At 41.3% G+C, this 21,835-nt stretch overlaps 1 protein-coding gene across 2 annotated transcripts in view; it reads left to right on the top strand.

The window, feature by feature from the left end:
- Positions 1-17,273, top strand: part of LRP6 (LDL receptor related protein 6) — a 196,010-nt gene extending 178,737 nt beyond the window's left edge. Inside the window, exons 17-23 of one of the 2 annotated variants that reach the window (XM_026652320.1) lie at positions 1,247-1,372; positions 3,805-3,999; positions 6,727-6,837; positions 8,655-8,885; positions 10,263-10,396; positions 11,645-11,742; positions 16,591-17,273. In XM_026652320.1, coding sequence (XP_026508105.1) covers positions 1,247-1,372; positions 3,805-3,999; positions 6,727-6,837; positions 8,655-8,885; positions 10,263-10,396; positions 11,645-11,742; positions 16,591-16,882 — 1,187 coding nt within the window. In that variant the 3' untranslated portion in view covers positions 16,883-17,273. Of the gene's footprint in view, positions 1-1,246; positions 1,373-3,762; positions 4,000-6,726; positions 6,838-8,654; positions 8,886-10,262; positions 10,397-11,644; positions 11,743-16,590 lie in introns of both variants that reach the window. The other variant, XM_026652319.1, reaches the window with a different exon arrangement.
- Positions 17,274-21,835: the final 4,562 nt, after the last annotated feature.

The following is a 21,835-nucleotide window of genomic DNA, read 5'->3' as shown; positions in this document are numbered from 1 at the left end:
TATCGAAGAGCCTAGGTACATTCTTGGGGCGGCTAGTCCCTGCCCCCGCTTGCACTACTGCAAGTGCGCTTTGATTTTTAGCCTGCTAGCTTGATCAGAAGGAAATAGTGCAGGTCTCCGTGAGCTAGAAATTATACCTTCCAGCTCCAGTGTAGACATACCTTAATGGGCAACCTTATAGGTAGTCCTATGACAGACACCAAGGATTGAATGGATATAGAGACTAAAATACCATCTTGGTCCTGGTGGAGGTTCCTTTGGATCAGGGCTGTGGCCCATTCATGGGGTGGAGTAGTGAAGCTTAGCTTGCCACATGCTTTGTCTGTTTAGAGGACTTCAGCCCCTTTCACCAGGAGTAAATATGCTCAAATAGTTTTTAAACATTTTTTTTCAAGGGCACAAACTTTTCCTAACTTGAAATGAATGGGGGGTTGGCTGGAGATGGGTGCAGCCAAGTGGAGCCACAGCCATCATAGAGGAAGCAATCACGTTAACATAAGTATGATGTGTGCTTTGAACTGGAGAATTTTTTTAGGAAACTGTCTGGGGATATTAATTAAAGCAGACGACTACTAGCTTTGTTTGCCATTAATCACAGTAAATCTGTCAAGAATTTCAAGAAGAAACAGGGCATCCTTATTAAACATTAAAATGAAAAGACATATTTATCTAGAGCATATTCATTTGAGTTTTGGAGGCAGTGCAAATACTTCAGACTTTGTAAATCAGAAAAGTTTGCTTCTTTTTTTTTTTTTTTTTTAAATGGCTTAGAGAGAGAGAGTGCAGTATTAAATTCGAGGTACCTTTGTTGTAGTCCTCCAGAACTAATTCCATCTTTCCCAAGAAACAACCTTTAGGTTTTGTTTACTGTTTTTAAAAGGTTGCACTGCGTGATTTTTTTTTTATGATGCTTCAGATCACAAATAATTATAGATACACTCTGGAGCTGCTTGTCCAGAAGGTTTTCCATTCGGGAAGGGAGAAAGGGAGGCAGGCCATTGTCATAATGAGCTCCATGCAGGTGAACCTCCTGTGTCCGTGCAGAGCCCCACCGAAGCAAGTGGGTTCTGCAGAAGTGCACAGGATTTACCCCATCTGAGCTCATTATGGGATCAGGGCCTGAATAAGTAAATCTGGATTATTTTTTCCCCAAGCTTTACCAATTAATTTCTTCTCTCTAAATAATCGCAACCAGACATGTGGGTTTGGGGTTATATTGCATAAAGATCTTGTTTATAAATTGCAGGACAGCATCCTTGTTCTCAAGACAATGGCGGGTGTTCGCACATTTGTATTGTGAAGGGTGATGGTACAACCCGGTGTTCTTGTCCGGTGCACCTTGTTCTGCTTCAGGATGAACTATCCTGTGGAGGTAAGTCCTTCCAGTTGTCTGCATTTCCTTAGTTGAGCCCCTAACGTGGTAGGATGGCCTTCATGTTAGCTACATGCTTCAATCTGGGAGCAGTTCTGGAGGGGGAAAAGCCAGTGCCATGAGAGGACAAGTTTTGCTGCATAAGATGTCTTGAACAATGCTTTTCCACACCGAGTATCTGGATACCATTTTGGTGTCTTCACATAGCACCACAACTGAACCTGTCCCAGTGAGTGTTGTTAATTAACTCTGAGGCGAGAAGGCTTTTCAATATACAGATGTCGATTTGCCCATAGTAACTAAAAGGACACTGAGTTATTTCAGGTTATTTTTATTCAATGGTCTGTAATACCATCTGAGAAAGCTGAGCGGTTCCCCCCTCCCTGCCTTTGTTGGTGTGACATTTTCTATTTGACACACAGGTGGCTTTGAAAACAGCTGAAATTAATGGGGCTGGTTTTGTTTAACCAATGCTATGTTCTCTACTATTTTAAAGCACACCACAACGCTTTTGTGTGGCTTCCCCAGGACCACCAATGCTAAACACATAGCTCTTGGTGAGAGGTATTTTTAAGAAGAACAGGAGTACTTGTGGCACCTTAGAGACTAACAAATTTATTAGAGCATAAGCTTTCGTGGGCTACAACCCACTTCTTCGGATGCATATGCATATGCATATGCATCCGAAGAAGTGGGTTGTAGCCCACGAAAGCTTATGCTCTAATAAATTTGTTAGTCTCTAAGGTGCCACAAGTACTCCTGTTCTTCTTGCGGATACAGACTAACACGGCTGCTACTCTGAAAGGTATTTTTAAGTTAGCTGCTGCTAAAGAGCCAGCAGAGGGAGCACAGAGCACCGTTTTTGTGAACCTTGCCTAAGTGGCTTGTAACAAATAAAAGTCATGTTGGGTACAGTAAGACTCCAAAAGCCCTGAAAAACATTTGATAGAAAAAATTGTTGGAACTACCTCAGGCAGGTTCAATTTAGGGGCTCATAATTTTGCAATAAATATAAATAGTAAGTACAAATGAGTTTTTCAGTCTACTCCTTGGCACCACCCCAGAGGTGAGTAATTAGCATCCTTGGCGGTATTCTCAACAGAGGCCAAGGACTGATTAACCCATAGGGCTTGGAGGTGGCTCTTCTAGATGAGAATATAGGCAGAATACGTGAAGGGAACTGGAACTTCTCTTGCCTTTGTTGTACCTGATCTGTGGCTAAACAGAGGACTTCAGTCTCTGGGGTGTTGAGTTGTCAACTTCTTGCCTCTGCTAAATTCACACACACACAGATTGAAAGCAAGAGGCGGAGGATCAACAGTTCTTGCACTGAATTTTTAAAATAGCAAATTGCTTCCCCAAATTGTTGTAGATTTTTCTGATTCTGGGATCTTCTGCTTTTGTATACCATCTATCCTTCCTTCTTCCTTTTCATTTCCGTCTTCAAAATCATCCCACGCACACCATTCCAAACTGCAGCTGCCGGGGAGTCGTTATAGAGCAATGCAAGATGCTGCCTCTCTGACCAGGCCCTGCTGGTTCAAGGAGGGAGAGGAGAGCTCAGGAGCTTCATTCTCTTTCTGTTGACATTTTGAGTGGATTTGTTGCGCAATTCTGTAGCCAGCAAGGCGACATGTGGTCACACAGTGGAAAAAGAACTAACATAATCCAGATATTTTCTGAGTGCAAACTTAATGTTAGGCCAAAAACGGGCCTCTTAGTTTAAAAAAAAAAAAAAAAAGCACGCTTACTACATAAGATTAACAGTTACCGTAGTAAATGTTAAATAACTGCTAACAGCTGTGGGGAGATAGCAGGAGTTGACATAATGGAGCAATTTTTTTGTCTTTTTAAAACAAGTTTGACTGAACACAGTTAGAGAGGGCACATAACTAGACATTGAGTCACAGCACGTCCATCTGCAGCACATTATATCCTTTTAATGTTTTCTATACAATTATTGTTGAACATTAAAAAGAAAGCGAGCCATTTTTTGTGTACACAGTCAGATTGCGGGAAAGGGGGAAAAGAGGAAGAGAAACACTCTTCGTGTGTTGACTTCAAGTGAAAATCTTTGAAGACTTAATGAAGTACAAGGGAAGGGTATACTGTGCTGTTGGAGAGGGTGGAGTATTGTCCTTTGAATTTTGCATGCATATGTTTCTTCATCCTCTCTTCGTTCCAGATTGTACTCCAGTTACATGAGCCTGCACTCTGGCATATGAAGCTCAGAGCTGTTCAAATCACTGAGGGGGGTGGGAAATACCTTGCCTGGGGTATGTTTGTCAAATAGTTGGGTTCTCCTACCTCTCTCCTTTAAGATGTGCTGCTTGTAAACATGGATTAATGACGTGTTCCTTTGGGTTTGTTTTTGCTTTCTTTTTTTAAAGAACCCCCAACATGCTCCCCTCAGCAGTTCACCTGTTTCACAGGGGAGATTGACTGCATCCCAGTGGCCTGGCGCTGTGATGGATTCACTGAATGCGAAGACCATAGTGATGAAAAGAACTGCCCTGTCTGTTCAGACTCCCAGTTCCAGTGTGAAAGCGGACAGTGCATAGACAGCACCCTCCGGTGCAATGGAGAGGCGAATTGCCAGGACAACTCAGATGAGAAGAACTGTGAAGGTATAGTGGATGCTTGGGAATTAGGCACCTAAATACCTGGCTCCTGGTTGATAGAGCACTAGATTAGGAGCCAGAGGGTCTTGATATGATTCCCAGCTCTGCCACTTGTTTGCTGTGTGAGCTTGGGCAAGTCATTCCACCTCTGTCTCAGTTTCCCCAACTGTAAAATGGGGATAATGAAACTGACCTCCTTTGTAAAGCACTTTGAGATCTAGTGATGCTATTTAAGAATGAGATATTATTTTATTTCAAGCTCTAAAAATCTCAAAGCATTGGTCTTAGTTTTGGTTTAATTGTATGCTGAGATAGCTGTTCGAATACCTCTTACTGACTAATGGAAACTGTGGGAAAATTAGATTCATATTCATTTATTATATATCTGACTACAATGGAATTTAAAGTGGGTGTGGGTGTGGATGAGTGAGAATGCAGACGGATGAGAGAGTTTTGGAGATGTCCTCCACCTGCAAACTCCAACAAAAGGCAGCATGCAGAGATGGTTATGGGGAGAAGTGATACTAGCGTGCCAAATGTGAACTGCCTCCAATTTTTGTAGTCTTAGAGGTTTTTTCTCTAAATTAAATGAATTTTCATGTTGGTTGGCAGTTGCGTGGAGTGTGAAGTCCTGTGTCAGTAAAACAAGTGTAACACCAGCAAGCTGTCCTCCTCCATCTGACTGCCCTGCCAGTATGTCTCAGCCTTGGCCTGGAGGGGCTACTTCTGAGCATGAGGGGATAGCCATTTTTCCACATCCATTCAATCAGTTTCCTCTTCTGAGGCCTTAAAAACTTCTGAATCTAAAGGAACTGCTTTTAAAGTCAGTTGTTATGACGAGGGCTGAGAATACAGGCCCCAAGCCAGCCTTCAGCTGGGAATGATTTAGGAAACTAATGACCTAGGCCAGATTTCAACAAGCTGACTGATTTGGAATGAAAGTCTCCATATCCACTACCAGTACTGCCAAGCGATTCAGTCTTTCACATCATTAAATTCTGATTCTGTTGATAACTTGTTTCTAGGATGAGAAACTTCTGGCTGCAAAGTTTCAGGTGGTTTAAAAAAGTCATACTGATATGGCGTTGTCCTGTCTGATTAGTGTGAGAAAGAAAGCTCACCGGTTATTAATGAAAATAAGAATATTATTTCCGATATGTTACTATTCAGGGCAGCTGTACCTGTATTTCCCCTCAGTGGTTCAGCAAGGGCACCCAACTCTTAACTTCCAGCTCCCTAGATGTCGCCTTTCTGGGCAGAGACCCACGTCTTACTCCATTCTGCCTGGCGTGTTTTCAGGCTGCACAGTTCCCTGCCTTTGCTATATCATTTCCAGCAAGGACAATCTGCTTGCTTCCTCTTCAGAGACAGATAGCGGAGTGATTGCTACAGATTTAAGTTATCACATAGCTGTATCTAAGCGAGCCTACTTTATTCTTAAGGTAAAAAGCGTTACAGAGAAATCCTATTAAAAACAATAAAAGAGCCTGCATACCGGCTAATAAGCTTACCAGGCATCACCCCACCCTAGGGGTTTCCTTGTGGTTACAAGTTCATCAGAGCTTCATTTCAGAACCAACCACACAGGTTTATGAGGCCTCAGTAGGCCAAGGCCTGCCAATCCTCCCTTGAGGATTGGGGCCCTCCGTGAACCAGGAGTCCTGTCCATTTGCTGGATCAGGAAGAAGGCCCCGGAGTCAGCCGTTTTTTTTTGTTTGTTTGTTTGTTTTTGTTTTTTTTAAATCCAAAAGTCTTTTCTTTGTCTGTTGGTCCTGAGAGTCCAATATGAACTAGTGTATGCATATCTGGCCCAACGGCTTTCAAAGCTGATAACAGAGGACGTTCGCTCGCATCCCCCCTCCCTACTAGAGAAGATGCATTCAGTTCTACAATAGCACATACATCATTGCATTTTTAATACAATGTACCCCAAAGGAATTAACTCTAATTCAATAAGGTTTAACTTTATTGAATTAAGTTTATCTTAATTCTATCAGGTTTGTTCGGGATATGCCAAGATATTGTCATTCTGTCACCCTAGTCCTACAATTCCTTGCACTCTTATTGATTGTTATTTACATAATCACTGTACAGTGTTTTCACAACCATACCGTATATGAAATGTACTCTTATCAGTTGACAGCCATTATTACCCAGAGTGCAGGTATTTGGATAATTACTGTTCCGTTTAGTTTTCTAGATAACCATACAATGACCACAAGAAGAACAGGAGTACTTGTGGCACCTTAGAGACTAACAAATTTATTAGAGCATAAGCTTTCGTGGGCTACAACCCACTTCTTCGGATGCATATTGCATACAATGACCATACACAGTAGAAAGATATGTTAGGAAGAGTAAGGGTCTGTTGAGAGTGTTGGAAGGAATTTGTGACCTCTTTGAAAAGAAGTAACTATCTTTTAGCAGCTTGATAAGTTTTTGTAACTTAATTCTTTTCTCTCATTCAAAATTCAAATATTTAATGGCTAAAGTTAATAGTAATTATAACTTGTGTGCTTCCTGTTAATTGTATTCTGGGTTTATTTCCTATAAACACCATGGCCTTCTACCTCGGAGTTCATTCAGCCCAGGATACCATATTTAGTACCCTGCAAATAGGAAATAACATTCTCAGGTTATCACTGTATTACCCTCCTACAGAACCTGAACACCTGTCTTTGTTTTCATGAATATCTGACATTGAACATTTCTGGACATTTTTCTCACCTCCAGTGCTGTGTTTAACCGATCAATTCCGCTGCGCCAGTGGCCAGTGCATTGGGAAAAACAAGAAATGTGATCACAACTTGGACTGCAGTGACAGCTCAGATGAGCAAGGATGCTGTAAGTGTAAAATCTGAGATCAGAGACATGGTTGCAGCAAGTGAAGATGGTTGTTTCACTCCTCAGTGAGTTAGGATTCGCTCTCAGTATTAAAACCACATGCATTAATTTTAAGGTGGGTGTTCCTGCCTCACCTGTTGCCAATAATTAATGCATGGGGATCATGGGAAGCTAATTGACATGTAGCTCTTTTTGGAGTGAAAAATCTATTATTCTGAAAAGTGTCTCAGATTCAAAACAGTTAAATTCTGCCCCTTATATTTTAAACATTTAAAAAAAAATTTTGAAATCTTGCTTAATAATGTTTGTATACGTGGATGGAAGCATTCTTCTGTACTATAAGAATCTCTTCAAAATGGCCTGAGGCTGTCGTAACCATTCTGCTCTGCTTCAGCCATAGAATTCACAAGAGGTACTTTAAGAAACTTAAGAGTGCTCCTATCTCTGCACATAGAAATATGCTAAAAAGTTTCCTTTGTGCCTAAAGCCTATGTAATTCTCTGCTTGGTTTATAGTTGCAGATTATGGTTTATGGAATATAATATCCTTTGGGCCTGCCTGCCTTGAAAGGCTCCAGGTCCCTAGAAAAAAAGCTACAGGCCAAACAGAGTAGATTTCAGCCTTAAAGTTCACTGGCATTGTTACGTTATTAGAAATTTTAAATCGGAAATCTCCTCACCTATTATAACCAATTGATGTACTGCACATAACAGACACAGTTAATGAATAAAAACACACACATGTAAACCCAGAATTGACCCCTAATTCTTTAGCTCCTGAATCTACTTCAGAGATAAGTGAGATCTCCCTTTGTTGGCAGTAATAGTAGGTGCCTTATCCTCCCTATGGGCCAGACAGCACTATCACAAATGTGCACATAACACTGACCTGAGCCCATTTCCTATCTTCTCTATTGTTTGTAATGAGGGAGGAGGGAAGTTAGGTCAATGTATGCACTGGGATAAGGTTGTAGCTAGTTCTGTTCTGCTTCCAATATGGACAGGGTCTTATTTTCTCATCTCTGTAGATTCATTAGATATGGGAGCCAAAGAGATTGGCTAAAGGGTTGGTCCAGACTTCAGGGAACAAGGATATGTGGATTGAAGAGTAGCCACTTAGATACCATGGAGATATGAGTGATATAAGACACTGAATAGAATAGGTAAATGCTTTGATACCTGCTCGTCTTCCCAGATTCTCAAGGCATAGTCAGGTTGTTGTCCATTGTTCTGAGAAATATCACTGCTTACAGTTCAGTGCCTTCAGGAATGGCACCCATGTCTGACTGCTGATGGGCTTGTAATAACAATTCAGGGTGGCACTGCCTTGCAGAGATGATACTTCTAGGACAGATGATCAGGTGTAGCTCTTACCATCAGTTGGAAGTGCACATGAGGCAGGTTAGGTGTCTTTGGAAATGCCACCAGACACAGTTGATCATTGCTTCCATGGTTCTCCTATTTAGCATCAGTGAATGCTGGGCCATGAATAATAAACCCCTAGACAGCAGAGGAGGTGGAGTTAATGGTATTAATTAGAACACTGGCTTTTGCCCTAGGTTCATATGCTACTTAGGTCAAATGTGAAAAGTAGCTGTCTTTTAATTGCAGATAAAAATGTCATCCTAGTGCCAAGTGGGCGTTTGTTCACGCTGCATCTTTAATTAGAAGGCTATTGTAAGTGGCTTGGAAGCTCAGTAGCATAGGCTTCCAGTTTTTCTTTTGGGGAGATTGGCATGAATGCTAATCTTAGCACGTCTGAAGTTGTTGGACCTAACAATGAAAGTTACAGAATCTGATTTCCCTCTCCTCATTTAGACACAACAGAGGAGCCAGCACCACAAGCCAACAATACCATAGGCTCAATCATTGGAGTGATCCTCACTGTTTTTGTGGTTGGAGCAATGTACTTTATCTGCCAGAGGGTGCTGTGCCCACGCATGAAGGGAGATGGGGAAACAATGACTAATGACTATGTGGTGCATGGACCAGCCTCCGTACCACTTGGTTATGTGCCTCACCCAAGCTCTCTGTCAGGGTCTCTCCCAGGTAAGTAACAATATGTCTAAGCATTTTAAAACTACATTGGTTTCCTTATCCTGCCTCTTAATGACAGTATATAGTTATAATGCAAGCTCCTGCGCATGCTCACCAGCAAAGTAGGTGTTTGTACCAGATACATAATTCTGGGCACCTGCCCCTCAGAAGACAGGATTGAACCCTCTAAATTGTATTACTCAATTATTGTTTGATTTCTAACAGTGTCATCCACAAGCAGCAGAACTACCAGTAACTGTATATACACATACCTAGGGATCACTTCTTTTACTACTGAAATTCATCCTCTTCTGGGGCCAGTGTAATGACTCCAACAATTCTACACAATTCTACAATTCTGTAGGCTCAGGAAATAGAGAGAGAATTAAATCAACAGGCATTTAGACGGAATATAGTCACTCATGTTGATTGGGAATTGCCCCGTCCCAGGGACAAATGCCCTGTATTGTGTGCTTGTGGAGAGTTCTATGGGATCTTTAATGACCAGGAGTAATTATGGCCTCATTTCTGTAAACCCTCTTAAACAGCATTGTGCAAACAGCAGCCATAAGTTGTAACCTTATCTATCTGATGAGATACGAAACTAAGGCTAGTTCACAAAAGTGCACTTAGTCTTAATTAATGTGCATGACTCCTGTAGCTGTTTCTTTACAAATAATGAGCTTTCATTAGTCAGTGCTAAGTCTTTTTAATAAAATCCATGTTCTTGCTGCTTTATTCTGATCCAACTGGAACAAAAGAGGTGCCTGTAAATGCTTTTTGCAAGCCTGTTATGGCATTCTATCAATGCATCAGCCCCTTTTGCCTTCCTGTGATAAGCTGCTTTTCATAAGAGGGAGCTTTGAACATAATTTTCGCTGTAGTCCGGAATGCATTCACATGCGTCTTCCCCTTCTGCCAGGCCTCCCTCCTAGTCTCCTTTCACTTTGTTGCAAAAACTCACTGTGTGGAAAAGAAAGAACAAAACCTCTTTCCTCTTGCACGCATGAGACAGGCAAAATCAGTTTAATGTTTTATTCTTGAGTATAGAGAGAGTGCTGAAGTGCCTTCTTTCTTAAGCCTTTCAAAGCCATTCAAGTGAAAGGAATCCATTTCTCTTTGCACAAGCTTTCGTGCAGCCCCATGCCAGGTTCCTGAGTTCAGTGGCTAGAACGTTAAGCCAGCATGTTTATCCCCTGAGTAACTGCATTTCGCTTTTCCATCAAGGAGACTAGGATTGTTTAATGCAGACAGCTTTTTTTTTTTTTTGAGTCGTGTTTATAGTGCCTGTATCCTGTAGAGATATTTTAGCCTTAACCCCCATCCCTTCTTCAGTTTTGCTTTAAAGATTTTAATATTGATATACATAGGGTCTGTCGTTTTCTTTAGGAATGTCGCGTAAATCTGTGATCAGCTCCCTCAGCATTATGGCCGGAAGTAGCGGGCCTCCCTACGACAGAGCCCATGTCACAGGGGCATCCTCCAGTAGTTCTTCGAGTACCAAGGGCACTTACTTCCCTCCAGTAAGTCACACTTCCAGGCGTGGGTATCTTTCAGTCCAGTAGCAGCGTGCATGTCTGGGGTTAGCTGTTTGGCAAGGGTTTTGTTTTAGATTTCTAGTCTAGCAAATCTGTTTGGTTGAATATGGAGTGGGTGAATTGGAAGGACGTGTGTGTGTACAGCATGCCCTCTTCCAAAGTGCAGAGGAATGTCTTGCTAAACTAAAAAAGTTAATGGATTTCGTGCTGGTGAAAGGTGTTGGACTGATTGTCCTAGAGACTGTAAAAGCCCCAAACTATAGAACAGGTACAGCATAGGCAGAGAACACTTCTCCCCTTTGACCCCACTGAGGCACCTCCAACTTGGCATGGAGGGATCATCACTAAAAGGGAGTCTACTATCCACAGTCCTTGCAGGAGAACCAATTGCCATGGTGGCTTTCATGCTATTAAACACGTTGTTGTTGTTATTTATAATAACATAGCGCCTAGGAGCTACAGTCATGGTCCAGGACCCCATTGTGTTAGTGGCTGTACAAACACAGAACAAAAAGACAGTTCATGCCCAAAAGAGTTTACAGTCTAGATTCTAAGTAATCTTGCCTCCAGTAGCAACTAATTCTACCAATTACTTTATCTATAACCCACAAAACAAGGTGATAAATTGAATTATCATCAATGTGGGCTGAATTTCAACTGCTGACCGTGATGTCAGAGGCCTCATAACGTACTCCCCCTAGGATATTTATTTCACTACAGTTGAAATATCCTCTTTCCTCTAAGAGCCAGAATCTGTTCAGTCATAAAAAGAACAAGGGGCAGCAAAATAACAATACTGGAATCAGCACAGTATCTGGTGACTATGACCTGGTTGTGGCAGTCATCAGCCAGTTTGCCTGGGATAGCAGTATACCTGATGACAATCTAGTATTGAATTGCCTGGTTTGGGTTTATTTTTCAGCATTAAGTGCTTCAAAATAGCAACAGTAGTCCCCTCCTTAGGAGGAAAGCTTAGTGATAGCCTAGATGGAAATGGATACAAGCGAGGTTCACAGGATGTTGAGATTATAGAGAGGAATTTACACTGGGGAAGGGGCCATGGCTTTGTCTAGGTGCAGCACTGAGCTTTGCCTTAACAAGAAAGAAAGGTGTAAACTGCGAACTAGTGTTGTCTTTAATATTGGGTAGGAATATCGTCATGGCTGCATTTAATTTTTTCTTCCTCTTTAATTTTATTGTGGCTGTTTTAAAAAGATGCCTTTTTTTTTTTAGATTTTGAATCCTCCGCCATCACCAGCTACTGAACGCTCACATTACACCATGGAATTTGGTTATTCTTCAAACAGTCCTTCCACTCATAGATCCTACAGGTAATTTATTAGTACAGTAGCCTCAATCTGGATCAAAGCCTCATTGTACTAATTGCTGTACAAACATAGAATAAAAGACCATCCTCGCCCTAGAGTTTACAATCTAAGGCCCTGATCCTGCAAACAGTTATACAGATGCTTAATTTTAATCACATGAATAGTTCCACTCTCTGTCTCGCACATGCCATCTGCAGAGCAACATGCTATAGATGCAGTTGTAGGTCCTTAAGCCATTTCAACCCTCCCGCCCCCATGATGTTATGGATATCATCCAGTTTACCTTTGAATCCATATATGGGGGGCTGCGCTATGATGCGGTGGATGGTTTGGATGTTCTCAGCACAGTCGCACGACGGGGAGTCTTTGTTAATCCACAAAAAGAACAGGAGTACTTGTGGCACCTTAGAGACGTCTTCCGTGGGTTGTTTGGATGCAGTTCAGTGTGGTCCAAAGTTTGCAAGGTGGGTCAAAACTGAGAGGGCGGCTTGTTGGGTCAGTATGACTGTGTTTGTTTGGAACGGTAGATGAGGTCCAGACACTTTGCCATTCCCTGGCTGGATTCAGAGACATGAGATGGTCACGTGTGGTCCACAGTGGTTTTTGCGATTTCAGGTGGTGTTAGGATGTGTTATCCATAACCTGCTGAATAGGAAGTTCTGGGTAGGCTTTGGTGCATTTAAGTTCACGTGCCATGGCTGTATCTCGATGGACAGCTGGAAGTTCCATGTTTGCTAATACAGAAAGTCACAGTAGAGGCTTTAGGAAATGACCGTGGCTTCTCTTCACACTTGGGGGATTTCACCGGTCTCCAGGATGTTGGTGAAAAGCTGAATCATCCATTTCCATGCCAGTGGATCCACGTTATATAAGAACACAGGATAGATACCATCTTTTCCTGCTGCTTTTCCCAGTTTTGTGGCTTCACTGGCTGTATCGATCTCCTTACTTCTGAATTGCCCAGACCATTGGGACAATGGCACGCCTGTGGACATCACCTGCTGAAGCTGATGCTGGACTTATCTGCACTACTGTCTGTTTGCTGGCTGTTTTGAAGTCCACAAACAGTTAGCAGCGATGGCATTGGCTTTCACCTGTGGCCTAATAGCAGGTGTAGGGTTTGCAGCCCCCAAGTGTTCCAGGCGTGTCTGCTCCAGCATGTGAAGTTTAGACCTTCTACACATTCAAGCCACCATTTCTGCCTTGCAGCCCGTGATGCCAGGAGGGCTTTTCCAGTTTTTGGGTCTTTACGCTCATCGTATTTGTGGAGGAGCCGGGAGTATACCTGTGTCCCCGGAGAATGTTGTTCTTCGTGGCAGAGATTAGGAGTGCAGTAAAATGGTCAGAAGGGGGGAATGCGGGAGATGGTGTTTTCCACAATCATAGTGAAAGTGGCCCAGTCTGCTTTTTTTTTTTTTTTTTTTTTTTTAAAGTTCCAGCCTGCTGGCGCTGGTTTTGAGTAGAGAACTGGGATTTGAATTCCATTATGCGTCTGTCCTGAGTGTTCAGGAAGTCATTGAGGACGATCCATGGCATGGGTGTTGGTGTGCTCTGTATCATCTTTAGAGATGAACATCGGGTCAGGGCAATATCCTCTGCCCCATCTTGCAGACTGGAAAGGGACCTGCTGTTTCGCATCAAAAAGGAGGCGTATATCATTTGCTGAAATCCAGTTTGTCAGTTCTTTGCCTGGAAGATTGTTTGCAGCATAGCCTCATTGTGTGTAGTGACTGTTAAGTGACTGCAGCATAGCCTCATTGTGTGTAGTGCCCACAAATAAGCAGGGTCCTGCACATTCTGCAGAGTTGGTTGAGGCATGGTGTACCAGGTTGTTTATATACATTAATGATGGTTAGCTTGCCGATGCGCACGGAGATGGTAGTTGTTCCTTTGTGCACTGTAGGAGGTAGAACCACATATTTCTTGATCTCCTGCTTGATGTAAATTGCCAGGCCCCATTTTGGGTGGTAATTGCTGGCTGAGTTTATAGCCATAGATTTTGTAGCAACGGGTCTTTTCTTCATTTGCGACATGGGTGAGAACATGGATGTTGGTCTTCACCATTTTCTCCAGGAAGTCATACTTGGACTGAGAGATGCCTTCAGCATTCAGTTGGCAGATTTTTACCCCAGGTCCAGTCTGCCTGGTATGTTGGCCCTGAAAAGATAGTCCCACTGAAGCATGTGCATAAGTGTCTGAAGGATTGGGGCCAAAAATTTAAGACCGAATGCAACAAATATGTTAGCAGCATTCCTCTCAAATGTGTATCATTGAGGGTCATCACTCAGTTTTTGTCCAAAGCTTATTTAAGTTTTGCATAAGCTTGGTGTCTCATTATTTTTATTACTGAAAATAATTTACACCAGAAAGATAGTGAGAGAGCCATTCACTCTAGAAGAATGTCTTATGCTATTTTAAATTTCCAGCATGAATAATTTGTTTGGTACACACAATATGTCATTTGGGCCTTGCCATCTTGAGAAAGATGACAGGCAAATCCTAGGAAAGGAAAAAGAAAGAAGAGAGTCTAATGTTGCATAGATAACGTGGCTACATAGCCTAGCTAGTGCTTAACATAATTATTTCTGATTCCACAATGAAGAGTTTCTGATTTTCTTTATATGTATCTATATTTAAATTTTTAAATCCTTTTTTAACCCTTTTCCTATTGGTTTTCTTTTGGGGGGAGGGCTAAGAGGGGGGGTTCACTGTTAAACTTTTACATATTTCCTTTTTTAAAGGCCTATTTCACTATTGTTTATAGACTTGTAAGCTTTTGCCCATTGTTTTTATTTAATGTAATGTTAATGCACACTCTCCCTTCCCTCGAAGATGAATGTTTAGTCTCTTTGCTGTAATGATTTTGTTTTAATTTATTTGGGTTTTTACCACAAATGAAAGAAAAGGAGCACCTTTCCAAGGCTATAGGGCGTGCCCCCCACCCCACCCCAGACACAGAAGCAGCACTGGTCGACTACCAGAGGGAGTTGTTTTTATAGAGATATACAAGTTCTTCCTAATGGGCTTGTGGATAATGAAGTTATTGGGGCTCAAAAATCATCTATTCTCCTTTAACAGAAGATATGGCCAGTGTTCCATGGAAGGTCAGACTAGATGTTCATAGTGGTCCCTTCTGGCATTATGAAAAGTCTATAAAAGGGACTGGCAACTTAGAAAGCAAACCAACATCAAAGCTTGGCACCGGCTTGGATAACTCTGATCATTGTTAGCTGATGTGACATTTGAATCTCATTAATGATACTGAGCGTGTGGTGCTGGGTTTGATATTTCTAGAACTCTCTCTCCCAGGCAAAAATATATCCTATTGCTGCTTCTGGTCATCTTGTCTTTACTCACATTCTGACATTGACCTAGAGCAGTGGTTCTCAACCAGGGGTATGTGTACCACTGGGGGTGCGCAGAGATCTTCCAGCAGATACATCAACTCATCTAGATATTTGCCCAGTTTTATAATAGGCTACATAAAATGCACTAGCGAAGTCAGTACAAACTAAAATTTCAGACAGAGAAAATGAGAAATGAAGCAATTTTTCAGTAATGTGCTGTCACACTTTTGTATTTTTATGTCTGTTTTCAAGTGAGGTGAAACTTGGGAGTATGCAAGACCAATCAGACTCCTGAAAGGGGTACAATCGTCTGGAAAGGTTGAGAACCACTGACCTAGAGGAATTGACATTCTGATTTTGGCGCAGAGGCACTGGCAATTGTGGCTGCTACAGCCTCAGTGTCTTAGGCAATAGAAGTCGCTCTCCTCTATATGTGCAACTTGATTTTTTTCTTGCACCCACTACAGAACTGCTTTTTGATAGCAGCACATGGGAACTGCAGCTATGTTAGCTGCTCAGGGAGATGTTTCTCCTGGCTGCAGTAAAACAGTCACATGAGCTAGCTTTTCTGTCTGTGGACTCTGATCCAGTGCCGAATTAATCAGCAGAGGCTACTGGAAATAGAACATCTACTCCACACGCTTTGTTTTCCCCCAATCTCTAAACCCCCCCAAATCCCACCCCTTTTGTACCAGTTTGACCAGGGTTGAGGTTTTGTGATGTCTAGCCCAAGGTGATGGCTAATTAGTAGAGCTGGGCAACATACTTTGATTGAAATTTTTTACTGAGAAATGCAGACTCAGGTCAACTGAAACATTTAACGAATTGATGCTGATTTTGGCAAATGGTTTCAGTTGAAGAAAAAAAAAATTAAGACATGTCAAAACTGTTTATTTTGACATTCCTGAAAAGGAACATTTCAGTTTTTTTTGCCTAGATTCACTAGGGGACTTAGACACCATTCACAAAAACAAGGAGGAGAGGGAGGGGAGACATGGGTTCCAGTCCCTGCTCCAGAGCAGGGATTGGAACCTGGCTCTTCCACATTCCAGGTGACTGCCCTAACCACTAGGCTCCTGGGTATAAGCTGGGGTGCCACCAGCTGTACCTTCATCACCAGCCCCTCCTCCTTGGCTTTGTGAACTGTACATTAAGTCCCCTTGTTAATGTAGCTTTACAAGAAAAGTAAAGATGTCCAAAAGTGAAACAAAGCATTTCTTTTGACATGAAATAAATTAATTTCCAACTTTTCCATTTGCGAAAATTCTGAAAATTTTTGGGGTGGTTGTCCCCAGACAGGTGGGGTTGGGGTTTTGTGTGTGGGGGGAGGAGGGGGGGCACCTGGCCTTGTTTTGGAGGTGCCGGCACTCTGAAAAATCACAGCTCTGCTAATGAGTATTCCCTTCATGAGGCAATACATCTGGCCTGTGTCCTGTTATCTGAGTCTTTGGCTTATAGTTTCTCTTTAAGCGCTGACATCTTTCCTATGAATTTCCTTACATAGCTACAGGCCATACAGCTACCGGCATTTTGCACCTCCCACCACGCCCTGCAGCACGGATGTTTGTGACAGCGACTACGCCCCCAGCCGGCGGGTCACGACAGCAGTGACTAAGGGCTACACCAGTGACTTGAACTATGATTCCGAGCCTGTGCCCCCTCCACCGACGCCAAGGAGCCAGTACCTCTCGGCGGAGGAGAACTATGAAAGCTGTCCGCCCTCCCCATACACAGAACGGAGCTATTCCCATCACCTCTACCCGCCGCCTCCATCCCCCTGCACAGACTCCTCATGAGGGCCCCTCCACCCCCTTCCTTAACTGCCTCCACTACGAAAGTGTAAATACAAATTGTCCATACCAGGGAGGGGGGAGGGAGCTATTGGAGAGGGAGGAGGCAGGACAGTGTACAGTTAAAAGTTATGAAATGGGGTGGTGAATACTGGAGATATTTGTACAGAAGAAAAAAGGATATTTATATATTTTCTTAAACAGCATCTGCTGCTTGTGCCATAAGAAGAAATTTTTGTATAAAAGAATAGAAATTTGTACAAAATTTTTATTTTTGCAAATGGAACAAAAAACATGCCTTAATCCAGTGAAGTGACCGAGCACATGAGAAAATGGAAGGACCAGGACGCGTCACTGTCCAGTGAGGCAAAGTGTGGGGTTCGTCAATACCAAAAAAGTTTTAAAAATAATAAAAAAAGAAGTCCGTCTCAGAGCAGCATACCATAGATACTTGGAAGTAGCCAAATAACCTCTACATTAACTATGGAGGGCCAGCAATGAAAGTTAAACTTGAAGAAACAGTCAGGACAGATATTAACCATACACAAAGGGCTTTATGTTTTCTACAGGAATACAGCAATCGTAGCAGCGAATAGATATGTTATAGTATTTTATTATATATGTGTGTACAAATATAATGAAATATTAGAATATATTGTCACACTTTTAAAATTAAAATGCATCTGCATTTTTTTTGCCTACATTTGCATCACTCCCCCTGTTTTAAAACTTTCTCCATTGCTGGAAGTTCAATAATTTTGTTGAGTACACTTTTAAAAATGTCTTTAATTTTTTTTTGGCATTTCCCACCCCGGCATCCTCTGCTTTCCCCCCCAGAGCCATTTTGTTAAATCAGATTTCCTTGTTTAAAGTACTTCTAGAATTGGGCTAATGAAAATTCATCCTCTACGTTTTTTATTAGCCTTGTCTTGCAGTGCATGTTATGTGTTGGGTTTCTTTATTCAGCGGATGCCGCAGGATTCCATTTTGTACCAAGTCAGTCCAATTCTCATGTAATTGACAACGGTAATATGCATAGACCTGAATCATTTTAGTCTCTTAAAAACTGTTTTGATTTAGTGCCCACAAAATGTCAAATATTTTTATACCACATATAATATAGACAACATATTTATAAACTATAAATTTAACCATAAATTGCTAGTTTTACTGTAAATGAATCCTGTATCCTTGCAATACTTTCAGTGTATAGTTAATATCACAGTATACAAATCATTTATATATATATTTATATTATTTCCTAGTAAGAAAGCATTTAAACATTGTCGCCGGGGGGATGGGACACAATCTATAAGAAATGGAATTTTGATCATTAGAAATGTTTCCCCTGCTGTATTAACTGTTCATGCTGTGTTCGTGTTAGGTAAGCCGGTCTTCTCAGTATGATTTCTACATACCTCCTCTTTTGCGTGGCATGCATTTAATACTTTAGTATTAACCACTGTGAATGTCAAATTTTAAGATATTCTTAACCAAATCATTTTATATTAGCATCCTGTATTTTTGTATCTCCTTAGCTCCTTTGGCAATTAGAAAGGGATAGTATGAGTTCATTTTAAAAACAGTTTGCATGAACTGAAGGGCAACATATGATCTTCTTAACTCTTTCTGACTCCTGTGCAGTGTTTGCGTTCAACAGCCTGAACTAGCGGAGCTCACAATGGATCTGATCTTGGGATGTGTTACCAATCTGCTATTCCCATTAACTTTTAATGGGAGTTTCCGGAGCCCCTCCAAAGATCAGACCCTAAATCTTACCTCTCCTCACAAAGGGTACTGAGGGACTCCTGCATTGAAGTACTGGGGCTCAGCATTGGTGTAATAACTCTTCATAAGGGACAGATGGGTTTACTGCTCTGTTACAGTCAGTTTCTACTAAGAGATGCAGGCTAAAAACATTCTAGTTTTAAATCCCATACTTTTCATGAAGTTTTGAGTGATTCTTGCCCGTGCTGCATTTCAGCTTGACTGTTGGAGCCTCTCTCGGTTTCAGCTCGAAGGGAAACCATGAAGTTTGGAGTTCTCGCTGTACCTTTCTAATAATTGAAGATACCCAAGGAAGCTTTCGAGCAAAATATTTAAAAAAAATTCGGAATGATCCTCAGACGATTGGAATTGACCATTGGGTCAGGTGCACTAACTTTTGCATAAATATTAACCCAGCTGATAACTTGAGCTTTATTCTAGGTACCTAGGAATTTTGGTAGCTATTCCTTTGGCTCTTCCTGTAGGTGAAGAAACTTGCTTGTGGTCTCCAGTAGGATGGATGTTGGAAGGAATTGTGAGCTATAAAAGGAAATCCAATCCATTTATATGAAGAGAGGGTGAGCAGAGGCTGGGGTGCTGATCAGAATTGAGACTTCTACATTGTTTACATGTTTAAATGTGCAGCATTTCGTGTGGGGTTCACATGTGGAAACTTGCACTAATGAACTCAGAAGAATATTGCATTGTTATATCTCAGTCCAAGTGCTTGTACTGCGATGTCAATGATCTCTACTTGCAGAATGCTTCAGTGTGCCAATTTGTTTGTTTGAAAAACTCTGAGGTGGTTCAACTTAAGCTGTGGTATCCTCTTACGGGGAGAGTCAGACTGTCTCTTTGGGATTGACTTTTTACAAGGACTTTCTGCAGATAATATATGCTTGTTAAACTTGACTACTGGAGGGATTTGTTTTAGAAGAATTAGCTCTCTGTCTTTGGACAGTAGCGCCCCGTTTTTGTACTCTCACCCAGATACAACTCCATTGAAGTCAATAGCGGGATGGGGTGGAGGGGAGAACATAAGTCAATGCAGAATTTGACCAAATATATTTGAACTGTGTATCTCACTGTGCGCATCCTGTACTTAAATAAGCTGCTGCTGCTTTTATTTTAATGATGGGAGGAAAACTGTCAGATGATGAAGACCAGTTGGGGATTTGGTGGGAAAGTTGAGACCTACATTTACAATCATTTACATGAATCTAAAGTGGAAATCTTAAATTGATTTAAGATTAAGGAAGTTCCCATTAAGTAGATGTCCATCTGCTTAACATCACCACAACTAGCATCCTTATTGGAACATTCCTGGTGGATAAGCCAAGGACTGATTTGACAGAGAGACTGAACAATCTCTCTCTCTTCCTTTCCCATCAAACCAGACCTGGCTTGTGCTGTCTCTATCCCACATAAGGGACTATGCGCTTTGATACTTTGAAATTGACTGAGAAATGAAGTTTTAAATCCACTGCACATTGGCTTCAAGTCAGCAAGGTACTTCAATGCTGAACGTTAAGCATGCACGTAAGTAGTCCCATTGACATGCATGTTTAAAATTAGGCACTCTTTATGGCTCTGATTCAGGAAGGTACTTATACAGTGGGGCATTTTTCCCAAGTGCACCATGTGTAATTTATCCTGCCTATGCATCAGGATGTCTGTAGCTGAATATCTGCACATGGAAATAAATTCATCTTGTTGAATTGGAGGGAGCAGGGAAAGGTATAGCTTTTTAAAAATCACATAGCCCATTTGAGTAAACATGACTATAGGTTTCCCTAGGTGTACATTCGGTAGCTTTGCATGTTTGAATTGCATAGTGATTCAAACAGAAAGGTGGTTCTCCATATGTATATCTGCCATATCCTATTGCACATTAAAAGGAACATGCATGTTTTCTTTCATATTTTTAAAAGCCAGTAGATTTATATGCAAAGAACTACTTTGATGGAACATTTTAATTCTATTTCCTAATGATAGCATTTTAAAATCTTAAAATTCTAGTTTCCATGAATCCAAAATTCAGCCAACCTGCCTACTTACTTACATATTAAAGCATTAAATGAAATTTGGTAATACAGAATTTGCAGTTGAACCAATTTATACCAAAGGATGAGATTTGCTGTGGGAACTGTAATTTATAATTTCCTGTGTTCTAGATCCCAAATATAACTCTGTGTTTGTATGTACACACACAGCTTTGCTAATGTGAAGATGCCTGATCTATAGAGGCAATAATTTTCTCCTCCTCCACTCCCACCAATAATAATAATAATTAATAATCCAGAAGGCTCACCCTGCCTCCCTGCAAAGAGGTAATGGCAGCTTGTAGTGTCTCATATTACCTAGACTTGATTGCATCTATAAAACATACTACAGAACATTTACTACTACAGCTACCAGAAACTAAAGGAAAAGTTCCATTATGTGATATATTATCATTAGTTTGATAATTAATGCAAATTAGTAAGCATTTTCCATGTATTTTACAGTTACATGGAAATCAGTCTGTCAGACCTCGCTTACTGATAAACGAAAGTGTACTTTTAAGCTGCTTGGTGCCAGCAGATATTACACTCCATTGCTGGTGCATGAACGGAAATGGAGAATATCTCATTTCCTGCATTGTTGGGCTTTGGTGATGGTCTGGTCTCCAAGTTGTACATTACCCCTACCTTTATGATGAATGCTTTCTATCAATGCTCCATTGCATGAATTACACACCCAAACTGAGTTCTGCCTTATGGCCTTTTTTCCCCCTTCTTTGAATGTGTCCAATCTATCTAAATTTTATTGAAAGGCAACTATCGTGAGTATTTCCAGTCTTATCAGCTTGATAGACATTACCTGAATGAATTTTAAGTTTTCCCATTCTAGAGGGAAATGCTAAAACTGAAATTCCCGGGTCAGTTTGTGCTGTTAAAAAATTTCATTCTAGAGAGTAATCAGTTACTTTCCGTGTCACGTTTGTCCCTAGTGTGAAGGTCACATTGTGTAGTTACGGGCACAATCTCCGTTTTCTGCACACACCATGCAAAAATAGCTGATTACTTCTTGCTTCTACCAGAAAGAATCAGTAAATATGTTACTGATTATTGAATGCAAAAGTAATTTTTAAATTATTGTCCAAAGCAGCTTTTCTATCCCTGGAATTTTCTTGCTTTTGGGGGGATTTCA

Source organism: Terrapene carolina, unplaced genomic scaffold, assembly GCF_002925995.2.
Source record: "Terrapene carolina triunguis isolate 2854851 unplaced genomic scaffold, T_m_triunguis-2.0 Scaffold112, whole genome shotgun sequence".
Taxonomy (NCBI): Eukaryota; Metazoa; Chordata; order Testudines; family Emydidae; genus Terrapene; species Terrapene triunguis.
Note: the sequence above shows the minus strand (reverse complement) of the source record. Positions and strands in the feature narration are given on the sequence as shown.